The sequence below is a fragment of the Halichoeres trimaculatus genome, unplaced genomic scaffold (assembly GCF_033239565.1).
Source record: "Halichoeres trimaculatus isolate MK-OKI-2021-1 unplaced genomic scaffold, fHalTri1.1 fHalTri1_scaffold_8, whole genome shotgun sequence".
In the NCBI taxonomy this organism is placed as follows: domain Eukaryota; kingdom Metazoa; phylum Chordata; class Actinopteri; order Labriformes; family Labridae; genus Halichoeres; species Halichoeres trimaculatus.
In genome coordinates, this window is record NW_027437186.1 from 29,964,351 (window position 1) to 29,991,601 (window position 27,251).

General features: G+C 39.8%; 1 protein-coding gene across 12 annotated transcripts in view; it reads left to right on the top strand.

Annotated features, from left to right (window-relative positions):
- Window positions 1–27,251, top strand: part of adgrb3 (adhesion G protein-coupled receptor B3) — a 147,878-nt gene that overhangs the window by 96,113 nt on the left and 24,514 nt on the right. For all 12 annotated transcript variants that reach the window (XM_074676652.1, XM_074676654.1, XM_074676647.1 and 9 more), the window contains 5 exons: window positions 3,241–3,343; window positions 5,157–5,200; window positions 23,521–23,647; window positions 24,663–24,766; window positions 24,860–24,962. In XM_074676652.1, coding sequence (XP_074532753.1) covers window positions 3,241–3,343; window positions 5,157–5,200; window positions 23,521–23,647; window positions 24,663–24,766; window positions 24,860–24,962 — 481 coding nt within the window. The remainder of the gene's footprint in view (window positions 1–3,240; window positions 3,344–5,156; window positions 5,201–23,520; window positions 23,648–24,662; window positions 24,767–24,859; window positions 24,963–27,251) is intronic.

Here is a 27,251-nt window from a genome sequence, read left to right on the forward strand (position 1 = left end):
TATTCATCTTTTATCTACTTTCTCTTGGTTTTATCTTCTGGAAATGCAACATCAATTTCAACTTCTATGCAGAAGACACCCAGCTCTACCTCTCCTCCAAACCATCCTCCACTCTCCCGCCCACCTCTGGGAAATAAAACCATGGTTCTCCTCCAACTTTCTGAAACTCAACAGCAATAAATCTGAGGTCCTCCTCATTGGTACCAAATCACAGAACTTTTCCATAAACATTGATAACTACTCAGTTTCTCCCTCCCCTCAGGATAAGAGTCAGGGTGTCATCTTGGACAGCACACTGTCATTCCAAGCTCACATCAATCGTTACACTTCCTTCCTTAAAACATTAATCACCTCTGCCTGTCTCTAACTCCCAGCAGCCCCTCCATTCTTCCTCTAACCCTGGTCACACCCTGCATCGACCACTGCAATTCTCTTCTTTTTGGTCTCCTCTGCAAGTCTCTCCATAAACTTTAACCGGTTCAGGACTCTGCCACTCGCATCATCACCAGGACATCACTCCTCCTGTCCTTCAGCTGTTTGACTGCCAGTCAAATATTATATCAATTCCTAGATTATATTCCTCACTTTAAGGCCATCAGTGACCTTGCTCTTCCACACCTCTATGAACTCATACACACTAACACACCCACCCTTATGTGTGTCTTGTCAGGTCTTCTTCCATTTGCCTTACTGCACCTCTTGCTTATACCTGACCATCATGGGGTCCAGAGCCTTTAGCTCCTCTTCCCACCACCTCTGTAACTCCAACCCATCAGACATCTGTAGCATTGAGTCTCTTCCACTATTCAAGTCCATTCTCAAAATATATCTTCTGAAGCATGCATATACAGCGAAAATTTGTCTGGTTTAAATTGTTGATTTTATCATTGTCTTCATTTTTAACTCTGCCTTCCAAGTTGACCTTCAGTGTTTCGAAAGGCGCCTCTAAACAAAATGTATTATTATCTAGTTTGTTGTTGTAATCTGACTTCAATATTCAGTGCAAAAAACAACCAGCCTGTCCCTGATAATCTCATTTTACTATGTAGGTCATGTAGAGACATCAGTATAAGAGTGAGACTGTTTTAAAATCAGTTCAAAACTCCTCACAGTGCCTTCAAAATACCCAGAGAGTGGTTCAGTTTGATATCCTCAGGCGGTGAGTTTCAGTTTGGAGCAGAGCAGCAGAAAGCTCTCTTTGTTTTGCCTGTGTTGAAACTTGTTCAAAGAGAAAGAAGCAGACGGCTAGTATACTTACATTTTTACGCTTTTGAACATGAAACTTTATAAATGAATGTACTTGATTAAGCAAATGAAGCACTACAGCGGTGGAAATGTGCTTAATTAAGGATGACATCAGTCCCTGGAAAAGCGACATGAGGCCGTCAAACAAACACCTGGTGTCACACTCCGTTCAACAAGTCCCTGGCACCAGAGTCCCAAGGACGGAGCGGTCATTCCAGGCCCTGCTAGGCCAGCTGTCACAGGTGGAGCAGCAGCTCTCTGCCCACATGTGGAGATGGGCTCATACTGGGACTCTGGAGCCCGGTCTCTCCAGACTAACCGGAGGACAAGCAGACTGAGGAGAAACTGTTGGATTTGAGAAAAGAGCGGCATGAGGATTGTTAGCTTTCTATGATCTGTTTTTTATCTACCACTTTCAACCACTTCCAAACTATTGTGAGGAGTTTTCAGTTGGTTGTGAAGCAGACTAGCATTAAAATTGATGCATTTTATGACCAACAAAACAAAATATGAGACCATCAGTAACAATACTGGATCATTCCTCTTTTTGAAGTTATATTTTTGGGCTTATATGCCTTTATTCTGAAAGGATAAGACTGTGGGTGTCCGTTTAATTTGAAACTGCACACTACATAAACAGCAGATTTTTCCAGTAAGTGTTTTATTATAGCAGGGTGAGTTCTTTGAATTGAATTAAAAACTGTAAATTTGTACAGCAAAATCTGTTTTCAGTCAGACCGAAAACAGATTTCTGTAAGTTTTCTGTTTTGACTGTTTAGAAAATTTTGAATCCTTGGTTTGTATGTGGAGAAGAGATGAGTAACAAAATAATAAGGGCATAAATCAATAAAAAACAGAAAACAAACTTTATCACTTTTTGCTGGACTATTATTTCCAACACTGGAGCCATTATCAGACCTGAAGTGCATCCAAACTTGCAGATTTTTCTTGCCAGATTGAAGCTGTTGAAGTTTCCTAAAAGGAAACAGCTTTTTTCTTTGCCGCCAAATGTCCTCAGTCTTTCTCTGCACTTAGAGCAGAGAGCTGGAAAATGCATCTTTTCTCTGTATCGATTTTTAAATAAGTCTCAGAGAAACTGACTCGTACTGTATGACAGAGTCAGATGAAAATATTCTCATTTTAAGTGGTGCTGCCGGAAAAGAGGGCTGCTGCAGTTTCACCTTAGCTCTTCTTTGTGAATCTGACAGGTTCTTCTCCTGGTGGGAAGTGCTGATAGGTTTCATCTTCTAATAACAAAGATTTTCTGTCAGCTGTACAATAACTGGAGATGGGTTTTGAAACAAGACTACAATAAGAGATTTGCAAAGAGATAGTTTGAAAGAAACATGTCACTCATTTCAGGTGAACCTTTGATTCAGGCTCTTAGTTTTCTGCGCGGCCTGGGTGTTTTGAGCACCATTACTGGCAGACATCCTGTATATCTGCTTTGACATCAAATGGGCAGCTTTTTAAATCCTCTTATTATTGAGTGTTTGATATTTCGGTCAGTATTTCTCTGCATGCTACTCCAGAGAAAATTTCTTTGGCTGAAACTCTTTGAATTTAAGAATGAGTCAGGAGGACCTGTGCTCTAAATTTTAGATGTTTAGATGAGTGAGCATTAAAAATCTTCACAGAACCAGGAATGTGATGTTTGATACCAGTGTTCCCTATAGATCCCCCTATAAGTCTCTGACTGTACTCTTAAATCTGATCCCTTCACAGAGCATCAAAAGAGACCTCAGGTGTTTGAAATTAAACCAGGGTTAAAGCTTTGAACACTGTGAATGTTGTCTGATGCTCATCCTCTCCATCTATAAGCTCCATGTAACCTTTAAATGGAAATACAGTATGCTAATGCAGTGAAGTGCATACATCAAACACCAGCAGCTTCTTCACTTCCCTGTAGTAGAAAGTGGGTTTTTATTCTTTGACAGCGTCTGAAAATTAAAAAGTGTCTTTGAATTTGAATCCTCTCATCTTTGTTTGACTCAGGAACCACACAGTAGTGAACTCCAAGGTCATTGCTGTGACTGTGAGACCTGAGCCCAAGGCAACCGACTCCCACCTGGAGATTGAACTGGCTCATCTGACAAATGTAAGGACGCCACTTACACTTCATACAAATCAGCAGTTAAACAGTTTCTTTTTGAGAAATTCCTGTATTATTCATTTTATAGGGCCCCAGCTAAGATACGAAGACACATCAACGCATAACAGAAAAAAACAGTGTACAAAATGACAGGAGTTGACAGACTCTCTGCAATATGATTCAAGATACAGAACAATATGATATGAAACAGTATTTATTATTATTGCTTTTATTGTATTGTATTTTATTTTATTTTATTTTTTTTTATTTTATTTTATTTTATTTTATTTTATTTTATTTCATAGAGGAACTACCTTGGTTTGTATCTGGCATTTTGATTGCCCACCCAAGTAGGCTATTGTATTGATACATGCATACAATACAGCATGATCTGATGTCATACTATCCAGTATAATAAAGTTTGTCCCAAACTAAGGTGTTCACTGAACACTTCAGAAATATTCAACTTAGAATAAGAATGAACAGCACACATTGCTAGAGATTACATCAAGGTACAATACAATGCAAAACTATACAATATGAAAAAATACAATATGATATAGTACAGCTTGTACAGTATGATATGATACGATGTGATAAAGTACTGTACATTATGTTACCTTATGTTTTGTTACCTTACGCTACATTATGTTACAAAATATTAGGATTCAATGCTGAGTCGCTTGTGTTAATATGATTCACATTTTGTTGTGTTAAAATATGATACAGTATGTTACCATACAATAAGACACAATACAGTATGATAAGATTTAATATTTTACAACAGGTATGACAGGACTCCATACAGTACATAACAAAGCAGTTTGATAAAGAGAGATATGATAATTTTATTTATTTTATGTTATATCCCATCTTCCTTTGTTACAGTATGCTATAATTACATTCAGTTAGGTTGCTTTGGAATATGTTACTGTACAATAAAATAAGATTTCATACAGTAAAAAACAATACAGTATGACATGATGCAGTGAGATGTGATACTGGATGACATGATACAGTAAGGTACAATCCAATACAACACAACAGGTTTTGATTCAGTACTTGGTTTTATAACAGCTTTGTCTTAACTTTTTTAATGGGTTTAAATATATCAGTTGATGTTTAAGCTTTTAAAGAGTTTGACTTTTAAGCCATCTTTAATGGATAAAAATGTGCTAAAATGGTCAGCAGTTTTATTTTGGCATGATGCCGAGCTGTCATCTGCTACAACTGTGACTATAGGCCTGTATTTAGCTACAGACCTTAAAGATGAGATGGGCTTCACTAGAGTTAGGCGTAAGGGCTGGTTGCACCCTCTGCTGATTTAAAAGGGTATTACTTATTCTTTTTTTTTTTTTTTGTTGATATGAATCGTCTTTTGTATGTTTCAGTGTTCAAATGTCTTGTAAGCTAGTTTTACATTCTGCGTCTGCAGAATAGAGTTTTGATCTGTTTTGTCGGTTGGACTGTTCACCTCACATCAGGCAACACACAACGCTGGCTAATTGGGTCGATAATTAATTCACAAGCAGCTGGTGTCAGGAGAGTGCGCTGCAGTCAGATAATTACACGGACAATCCCTTTTATGATCCAGGCTCTTTATTCTTCTTGGAGATAAAGTGCATGAAAGTCTGAGTGTGTCAGCAAGTGTCTGTGTGTCTGATAGTTAACTCAACGCTCCAGTTTACATGAACCATGAAACAGACTTTCAAAAGATCTTCATAAAGGACAAACAGTTATTTCTAATGATGATGATAATGATGATCAGTTACTGCCATTGCTGGCTTTGTAAACATTTTGTCCTTTTGCTGTCTTCCAGGGAACCATGAACCCTTACTGTGCACTGTGGGACAGCAACATCATGTAAGTGGGCATGCACTTCTCTTCGTTTGAGATCTTTGTGTTCAGTTGCTCTGTCAGATATCAAGGCAAGAGTGTGAAATACAGAAGTAGCTATTTTCCAAAGTTTTCCTCTTTTTTATGTTTTGCTGGTCAGGCTTGAACTGTTGGCTTCACTGCTCAACACTGCCCCTTTGATACTTTGGTACTGCAATGTCCATTTCTGTAAGCATCCATAAAATGAAGAATTGTTGAAATAAACGCAGAATACAAACAGGCAACAAACATAGGCATAAAAGAGCTTTAAATGCAGGCAGAGTTCAGCTTAGGTACCCCAACTGAAGCTAAGCAACATAGCTCTGGACAGGATTTGAAGTTTCAGCCTCTTTGAAAAAGTCTCAACTACCAAAACACTTTTTTTGAAGTAACTTTTATTTTATATAATTCCAGCCCTCAGACGGCACTCCTCTGGCAGTACTTGAGCTGTGTTTTTCTGCATGCTGTGCTTGCGTTGGTATGTTAAGAGTCTTTTTTAAAATAAAAACTGAGAAAAAAGATGAGAAGATAAACAAAGTGTCAAACTGAGGTGAAGCAGTAAAAATATCTATAACAGCACAGTACGCTTAAATGCATTTTGCTGCAAATTCATCCTCAGCGGCAAGAAGCATAACTTCATTTTCAGTTCTCAGGCTACCTGTGCCGAATGCCTTTCACTGCAGGTGATGCACTCACTTTGGCTTAAGTTAATTATTTAAACTCACTTCAAATGTGCAAAAAACATCCAACAAATCACATTTCTCTGAAACAGAGTGAACAAACTCAATACTCCTCTAACAAGACAGAACACAGGGAAAAAAACCTGCAGGGCAAAATCATGAATGAGATCTCATCCAAGTGATGGACTTACAGAAACCAGGCAATATATGAAGCTGTTGTGAAGCAGATTATATTCTGTTTATTCTTTGCTGAGACTCTGAAAGTGTGTCTATTCCCTTTGTGCAGATTTTTCTGATCTGTTGAAGCTTCAGTGTTTTTGGAACCAGCACATGCTGTCATGATTTCTCCAAGACCTTTGCTTGAACACAATATGAGTCACTCATGAGTCATAGGCTCCCTCCTGTAAATTTTCAATCATACAGACACTCGTGGAAGTGAGTTGATACACAAGATATTTAATCAGGAGGTAATTAGTTGCTGGCTCTGACAGACACCTGAAAACGCACATTTTGAGAGAGATGATAAGATGGCACACAGAGATATGTGCAGGCCAGATATCAGCTCCAAACGTGATTTACAAATATACATTGGAGTTGTTTAACAAAGCAAAGCAAAGGGAAAACTCATCAAAATCACAAGGACATATGCAAAACTTTGATGCATCAGCCAGAAAGAACAATTTGACATTATCAAACAGATGCAGAATAGGTGGTACCTCATCTTACTTCAGTTGTTCTTCCAAGCCAGCTAACGTCATCTGTGCTGGGATGAAGTAAAAAGTAAAAAAGGCAGATTTTCAGTCTCTTTGCAGACAGCAACAGGATCCATACATAAAAAATTACATTTTTAAAAAAACTATTCGCTCAAAACTACAAAAAATGACTGGAAATATTGCAGTATACATGCCAGGCCAGTAGTTGGCAGTATGACTTCAAAATAAAACAGCACAGTGGCATGCACAGACTTTAGCTGTGTCCCAATTCAGGGGCTGCAGCCTACGGAGGCTGGATTTGAAGACCGATTACGTCACAGCGGTGCGTCGGAGGCTGTCCCAATACGGAGGCTCCTCCAAATGCGGCCGACGAATCTGTCCTCCGTTTCGGGGGCCGCGAAGGACGGGTTTGGTGAATCCTTCATAGCCTCACATATCCCAAGATTCATTGCGCATGAACGCCGAACATGATGGACACGGCCGAACTCCAAAAGGAGTCCTGATTTATACAGATATGAAGGATTTCTGGCAACAACTATGTGATTGTGTTTTTAAAACGTGAAAGAATATTTTGTTTTTCTGTGTGAAAATGTGTTGTTTGGGCTCTTTTCAAGTAATATAAAGTGGAAAAACAGTTCTTTATGAATCTTCTCATTATTTTATAAAAATATGTCCATAAATGTAAATTCTCTTGGGAAAAAAACTTACTTGGAGTTTTTATTTATTTATTTATGTATTTTTTACAGGGAATTCACAAAAGACATTAAATCATTTCAGCAGCTTTTATTTTATACTTATTTATTTATCATCCCCCCAGCACTTGATCAAATGTTGAAAATGTACGTTGTTGCCTTACTCTCATGTAAATGGTAGATCTATACTCTATCAATAGGGATAATAATAATACAAATGATATAATGATAAAAATGATGATAATAATAATGATAATAATAATAACAACGCAATAAAAAGATAGTAAAAATCATCCTGTTTAAATGTGAGGTTTTGGTTTACGTGTGTTTAAAAGTAATGTAAAGCCTGACAGGTGAGGGCGGTGCTGTGTGACGTCGAGGGTGACAAACAGGAAATGCTTCGTAGACCAGACCGTCTCAATTCAGTTCGGCCTTTGCGGTCTTCGCAGGCTATAAAGGCCGGGTCCTCCGAAGGCTACAGCCTCCGTAGGCTGCAGCCCCTGAATTGGGACACAGCTTCTTTAAGGGGAAGAAAAAGAAAGAGAAAACAAAAACAAAAACACTACAAACAGATCATTCTTGCCACTGAAGATGGCACTAAGTTATGAATGTTTTCAAGGGCACTTAAAAGCACGTTTTTGGCTCCCAAGAGGGCAGTTTATCAGGTTTTAACCAGCTATGGGGCCAGTTCAGTGTGGTTTGCCATCAGGGAGGCACTTTGGTGCATGTTTGGCTCCCCAGAGGGCACTCGATCGCGAGCTTTTCAAAATCTTCGCACACCATTGCCAAAGGCACATCACCGCATTGGAAGCGCTGACCCAACTCTAGCTTAGATCAATTGAGGCAGGCTTTTAGCCTCTTCAGTAACAGCAGTGGTATCCCACCTCTTGTTGTTTAAAATCTTTACAAATAAGTTGTAAAACACTTAGCCCCCATATGGTTTGGGCTGATAGAGAAGTTAGTTTTCCAGATTAATAATGCTTTTAAGTCATATGTAACAAAAGTCTGTGTATTGGTTTCATACTTAAAGACTGGAGCCGATCGCTTGATATGGGCACAGTTAATGATTACTTTCTTCAAAATTTTGCTCAAATGCTGATGTTATGCTTAAGTTTGTGCTCTTTGGGTATAAGTGTATATTTGATGTCACTGTTTGCACTGGGCCGATTTTTGAACATGGGCGGATAAGATTTGGCAGCAAGCAGTCACACATAATAAATCTAAGAGCTCTCATCCTGACAAAAATGGAAGTGTTTCGTTACCTTGCATTGGAGTCCGTTCACAGATTTCACATGGAGGCAGTTATTTTCTAATTGCATTACAAAACCGATTAGAAACTAAAAGCTGTTGGATGTTTAAAGCCTTTAAAATGTCATCACAGAAAACCCTGTTTTTCTTGTTTTTGTTTGTACTCGTGCAGAGGCTTTTTGAGTGATTGCGGTTTAATGTATTTGCTCTAAAGCTGGAATTCTGATCATGCCATACTCTGTTCATAATTCATACACATGCACAAGGGATTCATTGTTTGCATGCATTTGACATGATGCAGAACATAAATACTGCAGAATACAGGCGGTCCCTGCTGCTCATTGTTTGTTTGGGTGCATTGTAAACACTCTCTCTGTCTCTGTACAGTAGCTTCTCATTGCATGTTTTCATCCCAGCGGATGACCACAGGGTGCTACACAACACATCGAACATGCTCTGGCTTCCTTTGTGTTAGCTTGTTGGTAAAGCCCCAGCCAGAGATAACAGGTATCACAAAGGTGCTTTACATTCTTCTCTATTAACCCAGGGTCCTTTTATTCAGGCTCTGAAAAATTGACTCCCTCTCTGCACAAAATGGATTTATCAGTTTTTTTCTGCTTTGCATAGAAGCTGCAGCGCTGGCTGTGCAAATCAGGACCAAGCATGAAAGAAATGATCCACAGTTTCCTGTAGCTGCTGTGCTTTCATCTGTCATTCAGTGTATGAATGATTTGGTGTGTGAAATCTAACGTGTTAATATGACCGGAGGCAAACAGAAGGTTATCTGCAGCATCAGATTCGAAGGTACTGTGAGGAGACTGATTAATGTGTTGTTTCTGGAGAGTCTTTTGGAAGGAAATGGTTGTTTTCACTCACTCTTGTAAAGATGCAAATCCTGCCAAAGTGTACATTTGCTTCTGAAAAATAGAGATCTCCTTTTTGAGAAAACTCTTTATTTTAAAGGAAGACATTTTGCAGAATGCAGAGTGACATCGTCTTGACATTATTGGTGGTTAATAAAATAATGAACTGTGAAGGTAAAGAGGTGGGTCTTTAGCCTCTTTGCAGACAGCTGCAGGGTGCCCACCTGTCAATAGAGTCAGCCATGCCAGGCTGATCATTTGTTAATTTTTTGCTGTAGGACCTGTCTTTCTGGATTTGGTGTGTGGGAGGTTTCTGCTGCTTTTGAAGCCAGCATCAAGTGGAATTTCAAAAACTGCAAATTTCAGCACTTCACATGGGTTACCTAATACAGCTAACATATTGCTTTAGCATTACTGGTCACTGACCTGTCGTCATGATGTGAGCTCTGATGTCCCACTAAAAACCTTATTAATCTAAAAATGCACACAAGTTAACTTTTAAATCGTCAAAGTGCGCATAAACGGTAAAAGAGATTCTCTGTCTACTTTGACAGAAAACACAGGTCTTTTTTTGCTTAACTTGATCCAGTCTCAGCCATGACGACAGAACATTACGTTAAAAGAAAACAGTACACTACTAAACTTTACCAGCAGAGTTTAAAACAAAGACTTTTGGATGAGTGCAGAGTATCAACTTGGCTTAATTTAAAGAAAAGGACAACATTTTGGCTGGTAATGTCATTCCAGGTTAAACAGACAAGTCAGAGCACAGACCACATCTAAATTTAGTGAGAAACTCTTCATATATTGCCTCTGAGCTTGTTGGTATCCAAGATTCAAAGCATGTAAACACGAGTTGATTTAAGCCAAACAAGCTCTGTTCTCATATGTACTCTCCAGCTTTGATTCCTGATCGCTCACAGAGAAACAGAAAAACATGAGTGATTTACCACAGACCAAAATCAGAAACTTTGCACATAACCTCCTTTGGTTTTGGTAGGGTGGGGCACTTCAGCTCAAAGGTCTGACTTTCACCTCAACATACGTCATTGACCAAAATATTTATCATTAAAGAGTTCCTTCATCAACCAGCCGAAATTCAATTATGTTAACGTCAATAAACACCAAGATAAATCTAATTATTTCTGTCTTTATAATTTTAAAGCCATGGCAGTGAGGTAACTAATTATTAATGTTGAATTTGATGTTTAATTAAATTGAAGTTGTTTGAGCAGTTCCTGTTTTATTCATTGGAAATCTCAAAGCAGCTGTGGACAGGCAGCAGCTGATAAGAGGTTGTTATTTTGCTTTGAAATAGCATGTGAATTGTGCATGCTCTGTCCTCTATCATGGTATTTGAGGGCAACCGCTCTATTTTTGAACAGCAAAGATACAACTGGGACAACTCTGCTCCATTCTCTGTCTGACTTTCACAAAGCAAGAGTTTAATATCTGTTTTTCCCTGAGCCGTACCGACTCGTTTTAATCAGAGCACCACCGAATGAGTCCATGGTTTGATTATCATGTTCATTTCAAACAGTTGGCTGGTCCGATCACACAATAGCAGCCACTCTCAGGACTCATCGAGGGGGCTATACACCATCTGTCAGCCATGTTGGTTCAAACCCAAGGAGAGCACTCGCTGTAACAATTAGCAGGATGAAAAAATGTGCTTCACAAGTGGAGAAGTGTGTCCTCTGTGCTGCCCGCTGCACTTCCTGGTTGTGGTCAGAACGCGTGAATACTGAGCTGAACATTGGAGGCAGCTACAGTGAAGCTGCAGGGCTGAGGCAGCTGCCACACCTGAGTCTCTGCTGCTCCAAACCTAAGGCATAAATATTCAATGTGACAACACAAGGGGAAACTGTTGTTGTTTGTCTGCACGTGAAAGAAACTCTCTCCAAAACTGCAGCTCTTTACCTTCTGTGTGTTTCTTTTTACCCATGTTTTTCCACACAGAACCAAATTTTTGCATTTTAATGAGGTGCCCTTAAATCTTAACAACTGCAAACTAGAAGCTTTATTGTTCCTTTTTATGAAATAATGAGCAAAAAGCGAGACCATAAGAGGCTCATGTTTTATTTCTGAGTCATCTTCAACCAGAATAATTTGACATTAAAATGAACCAAGAAAAAAGGAAAGTAAGCCAGCCAAACAGTGACTGTTCATACAGTTAGGCAGCTCTTCCCCACTGGTCCCATGATTAAAATATCATTCACAGAGACAACAAGAAACAGGAGACACATCAGTGGATGCAGGCTCTTCACGCAAGGATCTATACCAAGTGTTTAGAGAAATAAATTGTTTGCCTTAAGGAGTTTTTAGAACTTAATCTGATGCTGATTTGTTTTAAAGACATAAAAGCTAAAACAGTGACTCTTTCTGTTTTGTTTTAGTCCTTCATCAAAGGATCCAATATTAGCGAGGTTATTGTATCTGAGTGGACTAAAAGAGCCTCTGTTTACATTTTCTGCAGCAAACTTTCACAGTTTATGGTACATTAGACAGTTCAAATGAAGCAAGAGGAGATTGTTCCTTGGAGAATACAGCACACGCTTGTACAGGACAAGATCAGCAAATATTAAAAAAACATGTTCCTTTGTCCTCAGGGGCTGTCCAAATCTGGAAAAAATGAAACTTTCTTTTATTACTTTGATTAGAACTTAACTGAACTGTGCTGCAGCCTTCATCAGACAGCCCCTGTGAAGAGTGTTTAACCAGTTGTGAACATTTGCACTCAGCGGAATGGTGCAAAGCAGCCATCCACCACTGGCAGGGGCTGTAACTCTGGTTCATGGCTACTTATATGATGCTTTACTACCCAGTAGTAAGTAGACAGTTTACCGTAGCATGATGTATTTTTCTCTGTATGTTGATCAAGAAAACGGGGGTTAAATTGTAGTTTGGCAGTGTTGGCTAAACAGTTATAAAACCACTTGACCAGAGCAATGCGCAGTAACAGTATATGTGGAAGTTAACCTAAGAGAAGGACAGATATCTGGTGGTGCTAGCTCTGCTATTGTTAGTCACACTTTTCAAACCAGTTCAACATGGTTTACCTGCAGACTTTGTCTGCCCATGTTTATCCCTCGTAGCTCTTTGTAGGGCACTTAATGAAATACTTTGACATTCAAAACTTAAACCCTTGTTTTCTTTACTTTGCTTTTTTCTTTGTTTGTTTGGGGAAGGGGGGTTTATAAGTGTTTTAATGCCTTGAGATCACAGACTGTGTAATATATTGGCACAGTCTCTATCACCCATCTGTTTCTAATAGAGACTTTTGAAGCCCATCTTAGACAGGGATCATATTGGAAATGCTGAACTCAACCTAGCCTTTAGCTTCTTTAGAGACAGCTTCAGGGTGTTTACCTGTCAGTCAAACCAGCCATGCCCTTATATGGGCAAAACATGTATATTTAATAACATCAAAAAGAAGAAATTATCAAAAAATAAATAAAGAAAGAAAAATAAAGACATCCCATCAACTATGTAAAAATAGAAAAATCAGACTCAAACCTTTTTATGAACCAGGCTGTTAACATGTTTGGCTTAGCATGTTTATAGATTCTGGTGTTTCTTCAGACAGCCTCAAGTGAAATCACAGGATTTCAATTTTTTTAACGTATAACTTACTCTCTTCAAAACATCCTTAGATATGAAACATAATGGAACTGATACAGATGCCTGTGTATCGACTGTCAGCAACAACACTGACTATTTCTACATCATGTCTTTTAAAGGCTGGTTCTGCTTCGATGGAGGAGGTGTCAGATCAGATGATTAACAGCACGCTGAACAAACAACCTGCTTTTGTAAACTCTTAATGAGTGACAAAGCAGATAATAAAGAAAGTTTTTTTTATTATTATTATAAACACATTGGGCTTGTAGAGTTCATTTTGACCACAAGTGGCGCCTAAAACTGTTACAAACTTAAAGTTCCTCACAGCTTTAATGAAAAACAGGTCACAGGAAAGATAGATACTGCTTATGCTAATCAGAGGAGAGGTATATTATACTGTTAATGATGATAATTCAGTTAAATGACCTCATCTTACATAAACTGTAGTCTCATTACCTGCATGTGAAATAGATCCAAGAATATTTCCAGCAACATAAAAAGAGAAATTACATGAATTTGAAGAAGATGGCAATAAAACAGTAGATATTATCCACCTGCATCGTATCATCAAGTTATGACAAGATAATTAGCGTCAAAGCAGCCTTGATTAAACCTTGCATGAAGAATAAGCAGAAAGGACTTAGCTGTCACAGCGATTGTTATGGGTTTTCACACAAGTCAAAAGGTCTGGAACATGTTCAGTGACATGTGATACGCTACATTGTCATCTTAGGCTTCAGCTCCAGAGTCTCATCAGTGAGTGGCTAAAGAAATGGAATAAAATCAAAACATGAAAACGTGCTTATAAGGATCTCAACATATTGTGTGGAAAATAATACATTTAAGCACCCAGAGAGTCAAGACCTCTTTTTTTACACTTTACTACAGCGCCATATCATCTTGTGTAAACAAGTCGTACACATACACTTTATTACTCTTTCAAAGGTCAATATTGTCAACCATCACAGCCTGATGGGAGAAAAAAGGAAATGGAACCTGAGATAAGCTAACTTCCCTGAAGTTGAAAGAAACAGATTTGAAGGATTCTGTTTGAGAAGTACTTCTGTATGTTGAAACTCTGGTATTTTGGGAGTACAGTTGGAATCAGACAACTTTTTAGCTGTCTGGTTGCAGATCTAATCTTCCTTTAAATGGTCTGGAAAGATGAATTAATCTCCACTTTAATCACTTTTCAGCTTCAGCTCTTAACTTGTACCAGACTGCCGCTTAATGTGCATAAAAGGAAAATTACAGAATGACATTACAAGCTCGTTCTCGCCTTTTGGCATTCCCCCTGTAGTGAGATGCTTTTTAAATCCTTTGCCTCCTTGTAAAGCGGTGCATGGAAAGCCATATGAGTGTCTCTCTGACTTTTTAATCACAGATGTTTCAGCATCCCCTCTCAGATTATCCAACACAGTCTTAAAGAGGGCACACATTTAACGGAGGAGGGCACTCCTAATCATTAAAGGCTTTTAAATTGTAAAAGAATTTTCCACATCAGGATTAACAGCATCTTGACCCCTCTTTAGAACATGCAGCTCTCTTACCAGCGTCTGCATTTATTCCACCTGATTTATTTCTGCTTCTTTTCTCCTTTTGCTGCCTTTCTGAGGCTCTCGAAAGATAATGTATGGATTCTTACATCACCAGTTACAGTAAGAATTCAACATACGTCTCTTGCAGATTGCAATCTTTGTGACCAAACATATGTTTTCTGTTTTTAAAGTTGCACAGTTTTACAGTCGTGTTTAGGTGCAGGAAAAAGAAGGCCCTTTAAAATGTGTAGTGCAAATAAAATGAAACCATGTCATAGCATGAGACTAAGCAACTCTAAGGCTCAATTTGATAATAAAAAAATATATATTTATCTTGATTATGAGGACACATTCTGCATATTTCAAAAGAAAAAAAATATAAAAATTAACATCACTTTTCCGAGATGACTTCCAGTTCATACCTTGACTTTACAAGTAACCCTGTTATCTGTGGAATCAAAGCTCATGAATCATTTACACGTTAAGGTGTGGGGAAGCAGCTGCTGCAGATTCAGGTTCTACAAACATCTGGAGATTCTGGATTTGAGCCAATCAGGCCACACTGAGGCAAATCTTATTATCAACCCAGGCATAACCATCCGAAGATTTGGTCTCAAGCACCTGCTCTCCAAACTTTAAAACAGACACCAATAGGTGATGATATTCAAGCTCTGCCCGTATTATAGCAGGATACAAAAAGCCAAAATGTTTGTGTCAACAGTAAATGGAACAGCAGCTGCCTGTATATATTTAGAGCTCACAATCCCCGTCTCCAGTGTTATCTTTCCGTTGCATTTGATGTCTGCTTCAGTGTTTTCATATCTGCGGAAACGGCTCTCTAATGGTTTTCTTCTTTGACGTCAAGCTTCTTTGACACTTCCATATCTGAGCCCTGCAGTTGTCAAACTTTTTCACGTCACACACCCTCAAAAAGACACATTTACTCCACAGACTCTCACTTGATCTGATTCAGTCTCAGGCACCCATGTGAGGAGATTTTTTTGTTATTTTTAGGTCTCTTTTGAATGGGAACTGTCAACAGTGCAGATTTGGGGACGATAATGGTGAGAGCGTTGCATTCATTATTACTGATGGATTCATATATAATGAAATCTGCGTGTTCTTTTTGCAGTGGCCTCTGTGCTCTGTATAAAGGACGTTGGCAGGAAGACGATGTAACCATGTGGGTGATGTTTACTGTAATTGTAAGCTTTGTTCCATCAAGGACTCAGGATGGACTGATGAGGACACTCACCATGCATTAGACAGCAGGAGGTAGTGCTGTATTGGGTTTGTGTGTGTGTATGTTGGAGACACAGGAAGTAAATCACATGGACACCCTCAGGTAGTTCATGAAGTACATGCGGCAGTGATGTGATTCTGTGGTGACTCAGTGGTGCTACATGTAATGATGAACAGACTGGACTATGTGATTCTGTTTGCTTGAACTGATGCAGTTGCTGAATGTCGCCTGACTTGATAACCTTCAGCAAGTGATTCATACAGTCAGGAGGCACATGTTGTCACCTTTTGTTAGCTGTCATTAGAAAAAAAAAATTCTTCAGGAATGATCTGTCCATCACAAGGTTGAAGTAGGTTAGCATTGAAGGCTCGCTGAGGACTAACCATAGCCACTGATTGCAGTGACACCTTCAGCTGGGAATGGTAGTTTTTTCCAGGATAAAAACTCTTTTTCCCATGAGAACCATCACTGTAAGAACTGTAAAAAAAATTAACATTATCTTGCTAGGCTTGAAGTTAGGATGCCACAAAAACTGCTCCTCCTGGTGGTTGGCTGCGGTATAAGTCAATAAATCTGGCTCTCCAGTCATTCCAGATGGGCTGTGGTCAAACTATAAATGATTAATACACCTCGTAGAAATGTTTCTCACATCTGATTGTTGAGGGGATTTGAAGACATCATTTGGCTGCCTTGTATTCAAGTCCTCTTTTTTTAAGTTTCATTTTCATTAGTTATAAGTGGTTAAAAATGAGGTTTTACATCCACGTTAATGATGATTGACAGCTGCCATTCTTGTGTATTTTTTCAGGGGTTGTAAAATATGTCAGGAGGTACAGTCAAGAAGAGATTAGACTCGAAATAAGATAAAAAAAACAAAATCATTATTTTTGTCACCGGGCTCAACTCAGATTCTCCCAGAGTCCCACACTCTCTACAGCACAGACTCTGGCCCTGGGCACTGGTGCTGTTTATTGAAATGTGACACCAATTAAACTTTGTAAACTCAGTTTGTAGGGTAGTTTAGTGTCCAGAGGGTGAGCAAACTATCTGATTAATGTTAGTCACAGTCCAACATTAGTGAATTCTGATTATGTCCCCCCAGTGCTCATTTACCAACTTCAACCTCAAAAAGCAGAGTTAATGTAACCTGGCTCTTCATTTTATTGATAGACTCTCAGGTTTGAAGAGACCACTGCAGAATAACTGCTGCATGTGGGTTGGAATCAACATTATTACAAACAGCTCAACCCGTGTTTTAGCCTGTGCTCTATCACTCTCCTGTTCAGCTTTCTTCTGCTCTGATGTCTTGTTTCTTTTTGACAGTCCAGCTCCAGTGTCCACTATTACTACAAAATTAATCCAGGAGATCCTTTTGTTCTAGAAAAAGGATAGCTCTTCTTACTGCTAAACTTTGCCAGTCAGCGTAGTGTCAAATCCTGGATTATGAACAAGCAAATACAACTGTGACTATTTTAAGATTACTTGAAAAATCCTCACAGGGACTTTAACCAGAAAACTAAGAGAGTGAGACGCTGATCTGAATGCTCGCTGATGGTGAACCAGCTGTTGTGATAGCACGCATAATGGATTTTGTCCACTTCCCTAAACTGGCATCCACCCACTTCATTGGTCACTTGTCATGAATTGTTCAGTCTTTAAACCAAACCATCTCCCTGTGAGAGTGTTTTCTGAGCAATGAATCACTGTTTTCTTCAAATGAAAAGATAGTGAAAGAGAGAGAAAAGCTGTTGAAAGGCAGATATCCCAGCATGCTTTGAGCTCAAAACCAGCCGCCTTCATCACACAATGAAATCAGGCACTTGAGTTTGCTGTCTGCACATAAATACCTTTAGACCTTGACTTTGTGTGCATTAGTGCTGATTCATAAATCACATTTCTACCCTCTGCAGTCACTGGAAAACAGGTTAAACAACATGCATCCTGCATCCATGCTTGTAATTTTAAAATTGGACTGATCAGATGGAGCCCAGGATGCATGCAGATAATTTGGCCAATCTTACGGTGAGCAGTCGGTTCCCTGCAGATTATATTTTTGTCAATTTGGCGATTGCAAGGATAGATAAGAGAGAAGAGAATTTGATTATTGGAGGATAAAATGGACTTTCTATTACTGGTAGCTATTTTGGATTCATGAGAAGGCCATGTTAAAAAATCATCCATGTAAGACATGCATAGAAAATAAAATGGACACACGTCATTCCAAAAATAAAAGATAGTCTATTGCAGATTTTCCTCTTGTCTTGCCAGCCTTCCTTGAATCTTTGAAGCTAGTCATGTCCTCAAATGTACTCCAAACGGTGCCCTCCCTCTGTGTCTTCCCCCTTTTTGAGGTTTTTGTCCTACTCAGGATTAATATGCTTTTTCCTCACTTTATGAAAATATGCTCTCATTTTTCTTTTATCTTCATTCACTTACTTGCAGTGTGGCCTAAAGGCTGTTAGAAATTGCCCGTCATGAAGAGATCCAAGATAGATGGAATAATTTTCCAGCATATCCCCCGCCCTCCTCTGCCTGTCATTATGTGACACTCTTTCATGACTTCATAAAATTGCCCAACATGCAGCATGCAGCGCCTCAGGCCCATTCTAAGCCCCCAGCCCTGTGCCTGGATAATCTAATGTGGGCATGGGATAAATTTAAGAGGTTTTTTGGATGGTTATACTCCATTCCTGCAGAATACTATATGGTGAGACAGCACAGCTGACTGACATCCGTAATAACACGGGCTAAAAAGCTGCAGTCCAATCTGTCTCTACAGCTGCACCAGCTTGTTTAGCAGGACAATTATGAGGTCACACAGCCTCTGTGTTTGCCTCTAAGTGCCCTGCTTGGACATCTGGGTAAGTTATGGGTTGGGTAATAAGATCTCTATGTCTGGAGGAACTCAATCTGTCAAAGCTCAGCGAGGAACACAAACCTAATTGGAGTTTTGAGCAACTGTCTGTCTTTCTTTTTAAGCAAGACGCCAGGACTAAAATACCAAATGTGTTTAAAACTTAGTCAACTTTTCTGGCGCCTCGCCATCTTTCATTTTGCTTCTCGACACCTAAATGTGTTAAAATTGGAGCACAGTCGAGCTCTGTCACACATTTCAATCCAGGAAGTTTGAGCGCTAAGCTGTCACTGCATGGATAGGACGTGGTCAACAAAGAGTGTGTGATGGATGTCTCATCCTCAGCCTCTGGTTAACATCAGCTCTGACACTTCTCCCAGGGATTTTTCATATTTTAAGGCCACCAAGCCCTGATAAGGTCAGACAACACATCAAACATAAATACATAAATCCCCAGTCACGGATGTTCTCCCGTCAAATTCCCTCACAGGCATGAAAGAGATGCAAACATCTAGCAAGTCAAAAGTTAGGAACAAATCACTGCAAGCATTGAGTTCTTCACCGGGGGAGTGCAGGATTTATTGCAAAGTTTTCAAGGGGTGCAGGCATGCTATCATCTCTTTGCATCATAGGATAGTGTGCACTGTAGAGTGGCTTTGCTTCTGAAAATGACAAGAGTAACAGCATGATACCCAAAGGGTGATCTCAAGTGAGAAGACTGTTTCCTGCAGGAATTATCTCAAACAAAGAAACACTTGGAGGGCTATCACAGGAAGTGTTGAGAAATGTTGTTTTCTATCATGTATGACTGTACCCAGATCGACCTCAGTGCAGAGACTTTGTTCAACTGCTCAGTGGTGCTTCGTCATGAAAGCTCAAGATTTAAAGTTTTTAACTCCCTTAAAGTTACCCAAGCTCCCAGCAGCTTGAGGTCATGAACTGTTGTGAAGTTTGAGGTAAAGATTCAGAATCAGTTTGAATAGGAATATTGTTATTTGGTTTCTCTAAAATTCAGCCTTTCAAAAAATCCTGCAAACCAGTCATAAGAGCAAGCACAGGACAGATGTTTGGCCTTTCATGACTAGCTTTGGCGTCATTTCTGTATAATTAGACATTGCATGGTTGATCAACGACACCCTTAAATGTTCAGTTTCGACTTCAGTCAGATTTTTTAGCTGCAGGAGTTTCATGAGGGGTGATTACAATCTCTTTTCTGCAATAAATCTCCTTAATGATGCCACTTGCTAATGCTACAGAGCCAATTTAGCACTGTGCTATTGGTTTGAAAACAAATTAGGAACTCTCAGCTGACATAACATGTGGATGCAAACTACTAGCTGTAATGTGGATAGTGAAACATTTCTGTTTGCTGATTTCTTACTCTTAATCTGAGTGAGATGACTCAAAAGATGCTACTCAGAGCTGCACAAAGCTGCTGTTGTGTGGTGTTGAAAAATGAAACTTGTGCAAAAGCTGCAGTTCCTTAGGTGACCACTTGATGCTAGGCAGCATAAACAAAACATGTTAACAGCCTTGTACAAAAAAAAGTCTTTTAGTCTTTTTTCACACATCTGTCTTGATAAAATTGAGGCAAATAGCTATGAATATTTTTGCATAAATATGGAGTGTTAGGGATCTGACTGACAAGCAGGTGTTGATGTTGATTGCCATGAGGCCGGAAACCCTCCTCAGGATGACAGAAAGTTTGGATGAGTCAGCATTTCCTATCATTACGCCTGTGGAGATATGTTTTATAAAGTCTACAGCCAGCTCACAGAGGGTTACCAAGAGACCTCTCTTAATTTATAATTACTGAGAAGGACTTCTGTGCTTTTAATTCAGTGCAAATCAACCATGTGTGTGGTTTGAGAAGTAAAACATTCAGGGCAAATCAGTTAATTTAAGACAAGAGGTTAGGTTCCATACAAACCTCTTTTACACATTGTAGATTATAAACTTTTTAAAATATGTCCACCAGATTTTAAGGTATGCTCTTCATGTATGCTGTCGAGTAGGCATGTCCAAAGTAAGGCCTGTTTTCATCCAGCCCCCAGCTTTCATCTTACAATGTATTAATTATGACTCTTAAATTAATCATGTCTCAAATTATGTGTCCATCTACATTTTCTGTCAAGGTCACAAACCAAACCAAAGTATATCTAGTAACGTTTCTCTAAACTACATTCGGACTGTGCGTAGGCTGCTTGTATAAATCTGCACATTCTGCAGAAACTCAAGAATTCTTACAGCTGACATGTTTAATGGAATGGATTTAGCAAGGTGTGAAAAATGTGAGAGGTCAAAAAAAATCACAAGGACACAAGACTAGATTAAAGATATGAAATGGTGCAGAAAAAGAAAAAAATGGTGCATTGCAAAAAAGGAATCAGTAAGGGTGCACCGATCACAATTTTCGGGCCGATCACCATTTTTTTTAAAAGCCTGACCCACCGATACTTTCAATGTTCCAATCTTATTTTATTGAAAGTTAGCAAACAATACCTGTGAAGCAATAAAATCTTTGTGTTTCAGCTTAAACAACCAATAAAGTGTCCTGAGTTTTAGGTCTCAGAGCAAAAAGTGACAACGGCTGGCTGTCAGACCTTCCCGGAGCTATGTAAGATCAGTTTCATGTAAGGATGGGCCAATCACCGATCCCCCAAAATTAAGGAAGTTGGCACCGATCGATCGGCCGACCAGTTAATTGGTGCATGCCTAGAAATCAGAAGTATTTGGGGCCAAAAATGTTGTTAGGATGTCAAAAAACAGTCTAACAGTCTAAACATATGCAAACAATCCTGTAAGGTTCCAGATCCTGATCCTGCCAGAAAAAATATCCTGACAAATTTTACCCATATCACCCTGTATTGAAGAAGATTTACCTTGATCAGAAGCACGTAACACTGCAGAAAACTGACCACTCATCATCTGGTATCAAGAGACACTTGAGCACAAGATTTTATGACTCTGTAATGATGGAAAAGGATGTTTGACAAGTTGATGTAATTCATATTTTTGCTGGATATCCGAGGGAACTCACAACCTTCAGCTAAGTTTTGTCTCAAAGCCTTGCCCTCAGGTGGCTGCTCAGACATTTACTTTCTCATAGACGGACCATTATCATGATTCTACAACACCTCGGCCATTAGTCACAGCTCTTAGTCTGTCACTCACCCTGTTTGACTCCACAGCCTCTGTTTATACGGGCCTGTTTCAGAACCTCGCCGCAGAATGTGCTTTTATTAACATGAAACATCAGTGTTTGAACTGTTCCCTTTGATGCTGTCAAAGAAATCTCTGAAACATTTAAATCAGTGGAATGCTGCATCTGCATTCAACCTTTAAGAAGTGATTCAGAGCTCCTGCTGTGAGATTCTGGTCTGTTGCCTGGGCTTTATCTTTCATCTTTATGACAAGGCCATTTCTTCATGACGTTTCTTTGCCGCATTGAGAAAATTTATGACTACTTTTCCTTGTAGTGATGATTTTGAAGAATTTAAAAGTATTTGAAATGGGTTCACTGAGGAATGGAGGCTTTTAAGGATTTAGTTTGTGGGGAATTTTTGAGTTAGATGAATGTGCACGAATCCCTTATGGGATCTGGTACTTTGGTGTGTGCAGTGGTCTCCCCACTGGCTTCCAGGAATAATAAATATTGCTGCCTTATTGATCAAATGACAAAGCAAGATTGCTTCACACAGCAGACACCACTTGGCTCACAAATCAACAGCTAGTATGCTTTGAGGACGTGTGGTATGCATCTTGTTCTATATGGAATGAGTTGTAGGAAAAACTGCAAGGTGTCTTGCAGGACAACAGGTGTTTGCTTGAGCGTTTGTGACAGGAATGTTAATCGCAGGTTATGTGCTGCGGCAAAAGCTGAGCCCAGATCAGCCTGTCTGCTTCTGCATGTGTCTATCGAGTTTGCACTGGGGGATATCTAATCAATGAGGTTGATCTTTTTTACTTCCCTGGGATTGAAAATGAGTGGGGGCGAATGATAAATGGAAGAGAAGCGCTCCTTTCATTTCACCTGCTCGTGGTGTGAAGTGGCGGGGACTGGCTGCAACCATTCGTGCTGCTTCCGCGGGGTGGAATTAGTTCTGCAGTGGGTTTATTTTGCAAAACGCTCCACGCCGGGGAGCGGCAACTTTCGTATAAAATGATTTTCAGGAATCTCCCAAAAACACCATTTACTCAGGTCATATCATTAGACTCGCAGGCGAGCAAACAGATCCTGCGACAGCGTGCGTTTATTTTTGCGTTGTATCAGCCTCCCCCCCTCACGCCAGCAGAGAGGAACAGAGTATCAATCTGATGCTGTCCACCGTTTCCAGGGTGAAAATCCCCCCAAGGAAGCATTCAAAAGCTGCTAATTAAAACAGCTAAAGGGGAAAAATCAACCGAAAAGAGGAAAAATAGGGATAACAGTCGTTTGGGAAACATCTAGAGGAATAGAAAATCCCGCTGAGAGACATGCAGGTAATACAAACGCTCTTATCTCTAAGCTTTCTGGAGGAACAATGCTGTTTTGATAGGAGTTGTTGCTTTTTATCTGCGTAGAGCGAATCAATCAGCACCGGTCTGCTTGGACAGCTCCGTGCGTCCTCCCCCTCCTCCGCGTCTCTGCCTCTCTATCTGCTCCAGCTGAAATGCTGCTTGTAGCCACACAAGAGCCGTGTCGATGTGTCTCTTCGCCTTTTTTTATGTAACAACCCTATACGGCTCCATACGGCTCTCTCGATTCAAATAAATAATTAAATGGAAAGCCTAAGCGATGCCGATAAGTCCCGTGAAGTCGTGCCACCGCTGGAATTAAACGTCTAATTGCCTCTGCCTCCTTCTTCTTCTTGCAGGAACGATTCTTGGGGAGCCTGGTCCGCAAAAGGATGTAAAACGGTGCTCACAGATGCATCCCATACAAAATGCTTATGTGATCGCGTATCTACCTTCGCCATTTTGGCTCAGCAACCAAGAGAAATAGTAAGTAGGCTATTGATTTGTTATTCAGTGTGGGTTTTATAGGCCAATGTAAAGACTGTCCGTGTGTGTGTGTGTGTGTGTGTGTGTGTGTGTGTGTGTGTGTGTGTGTGTGTGTGTGTGTGTGTGTGTGCATATAGATATGTATGTGTGTTTATGTGTGTGCGCAGTGGTGCGAATGTAAATTGAATCCTTGGTGTGCTAATCCTGTTAAAGACTAATTCAGCGGTAAAGGGAGATTCCTAGTTTGCTCATAGATTTAGATAACTCTGTGTGTGCGCGTGCACGCTGAGAGGGTGTGTGCATGCTGATGCTTGTGTGTCTCTGCTCCTCATCAGTCAAATGCACATTTGGCCAGAGAGGAAGATATACATTAAAAAAAAGATAATAAAAAAAGAAAGTAGCTAGAGCAAGCACGAAACAGCTAAAGAAGAAGAAGTAACACGATTTTCTGGAATTATTGTGAGCTCATGTGTTTAAATTAGCTTTCTGTGGAGTGACCAAGCATGTCCTGTTCTTTTGATGAAGATAAGGTGATAAAAACTGAGAACATACAGTGCTTACACCAACAAGAACTGAAGCTCTATTACCTCCAGGCCTGAAGCCTTCAGCTGCAGAATGACAAACATCTCAGTAATCATTCCAGTGTATGTTTTATATTGATTTATGTGTCACATAAATATAAACTACATCTAAAGATAGCTAAATTGCAGGCTTGTGATTGGCTAGCTTGAAAAGTATTGAACAGAAGATATAAATTCCTGCTCAAGGCTCCGTTTCTGCATCTTCACTGGCTTGAATTTTAAGCAGGGATAGATGGAAACTTTTGGTCATGTACATAAACAACCTTCAGGCCCACGCATGCACTCCAAACCTCACAGTACATTAAGGAATCCACAGCAGACAGCTGGTTGTTTTGATTGGTTGCATCTCTGGGCAACAATAAAGATTTACTGTCCTGCATGAACCACGTCCAGCCTCCCACTGACTGCTCCGTCTTGCTTCGTCTCCTCCACAGACCATGGAGTACTCAGGGGTCCCATCTGTGACATTGATAGTTGGCTGTGGTCTGTCTTGCCTCGCCTTGATCACGTTGGCAGTGATCTACGCCGTGCTATGGAGGTAAGTGCCACTCTAACAGAGTCGAGACTGCAGCCACGTGATGCTGAAGAATTTCCCACAATGATTCTGTTCTCACCAATCTTTCTCTTTCAGATACATTCGCTCTGAACGATCCATCATCCTGCTCAACTTCTGCTTGTCAATAATCTGCTCAAACATCTTGATCCTTGTTGGACAAACTCAGACGCACAATGTGGTAAGTGTAATTTGAGGTTTTTATTCAGCAGCTTACAAAATTTGGAGGTGCCGTGGGTGTTCATCTTTTCAAGAATTTAACTTGAGATAATGGTTCGATGCAAAGTGCCACTTCACGCTGGCCTTGTCTCGGCTGAACGGGGCTAAGTGCTATTTATTTTTGTGTCTTTGAGTGCTCCTTTAAAACCTTCAGGTTTTTATTCCGAAGTATGAACTCGGATGAGGACACGTTGATGATACAACTTTTATTGTGAGGTTTCTTTCATAGTATGAAAAGCAGGAAAACCTGTTACCTGCCATTCGTAAAATGTTTCGTCCACTTCACTTTTACTTTGAAAGGGAGGGGATTTGATGTGATTTAAGCATGTTAATCTGCTAAGGACAGACTTGTTATGGTTACTAATTGATGCTAACCTGAGCATGCAGTATAGTGAGCTAGTTTACCCGTCTTGTGCATCACAGAGGAAGGAGATAAAATTCTAGGGAGTATTTCATTGAAAAAAAAAAAAAGTTTGTGAAGAGTCCCCAGGTTCAGGATGAGTCAGAGTGAGTCAACAATTTTTTTTTAATGCTGTAAAGGAACCATCAACTCTCAGATACCTCTGATAACACCTTTAAATCTCAGCATTTGGACAGGCTGTAGCACAAATTTGGCAATCAGTACAAAACTGTTCACAAAGACTGTATGAAGACATCAAAGAAATTAGTATTAAGTGAAGAAATATTGCCTTTTGTGTTTTATTTGTATCATGCACACAAAGTGCCTGATCTTCATGGGTTAACAAGACACCAGAAATACAGTTCCAGCGTCCAACAAGTCACAGCAGAGTCACATGTACCTCTCACAGCTTGGTCTTTAACTCTGCTTGGTCTCCCAGGCTTTGGAGATAAAAATCAGCCACAAAAAGGTTCTTCTTCTAGAGCGCAACTCGAGGTTTCATAATCACCCAGCCAGAAAAACATCAACATTAATGGAGGGCATATTGCTCAAAAGTGCATCCCTTAAGTCATCATCGCAGAGACGTTAAAACAGAAAGTGAATTTTACTCTCAATTTCACCCAACCTTCAGAGAACAAACAACCTCTGTCCTTCGGTTCTGGAGAAATATGAAGAAAACAACCAGATTCTTTTTAGCAAAGTGCTTTTCTTTTGGGAGTCTGCAGAAAAGCTCTTCACACTCAGATGAAGGAGAAGATGAAATGTTTCTGATGTCTTCATAAAGGTGTAGATTTACTTCATGTCGGCGTAGGATTACTGCTCTTTGCTCGGGTGTTGAATTGCCCTCTGGTAAACCTGAAACGAACTCAACCTGTTGACAGAGAAACTGATGAACTGTTATTGAAATTAAAATTCATAGACAGAGGGTTTGTGAGATAAAATATCACTCAGAGATGAAACACTGCTTCTGGTTTTACGACCCTTTATTCATTAACAGTTCAGACTGTTTTGGCAGTTGAGGATATCCAGCAGCACATGAGCAGGAAGGCAGACAAGATGTATACTGGCAGACATGATGCAGCGTTCAATCAAAGACTAATGTAATTATTGTGATGCTGCCCCTGAAAGGATTCTGTAATGGTGACAGTAAAATGCAGACTCAAAGTTCGGTCGGAGGATGAAAGCTGCTTTGATTCCCTATGCAGTGTGCATTACTGAAATGACTCAAGGCCATGGCAGAGGGGTATGGAGCTGGTTCTGTTCCTCTGTCAATGAGAGCTGAAGTTTAAATGCAGTCAGCAAGATTCAAAAGGACAACTGCTGTAGTTAAAGAAGGATCGCTTCCAATAAAAATGTATCACTTCCTGTCTCTGGCTTCATAACTGGCCAGTAAACAAGTGGCTAATGTAAAAGATTGTTTGGCAAAGAGAAGTTGAGATTTACAAGCTGCCCACGCAGATGCCCTTCTCAGTCATTTGGCAGCACTACAAAATGACACATTGTCCATTTTATTGTGTAACAATTTTCTCAGTATACCTTTACCTCTTGCAAGGAACACACTGTTTATTCCTCAGCTCATTATGTCGCCCGGTTTCTCCTCATTAATCTATTCTCTGTCGGCTTTCGGCTCATTAATAAGTCAGGGTTTTTGTGCCCGGACACTTTTTGCAATGCAGGAGTGGAAGATTTTAGAGTAGATGCCAAAAAAGGGTTAAAATCTTTTAAAATGACTGCAGAAATAAATGATATTGCATAATTAGGGGATGTATTTCCAGCATGGCCTCTTGCACAGTGCTTACATGTAGGAACTATTCTGGGAACAGATGGACTCACCAGCAGTGGGGGGCTCAG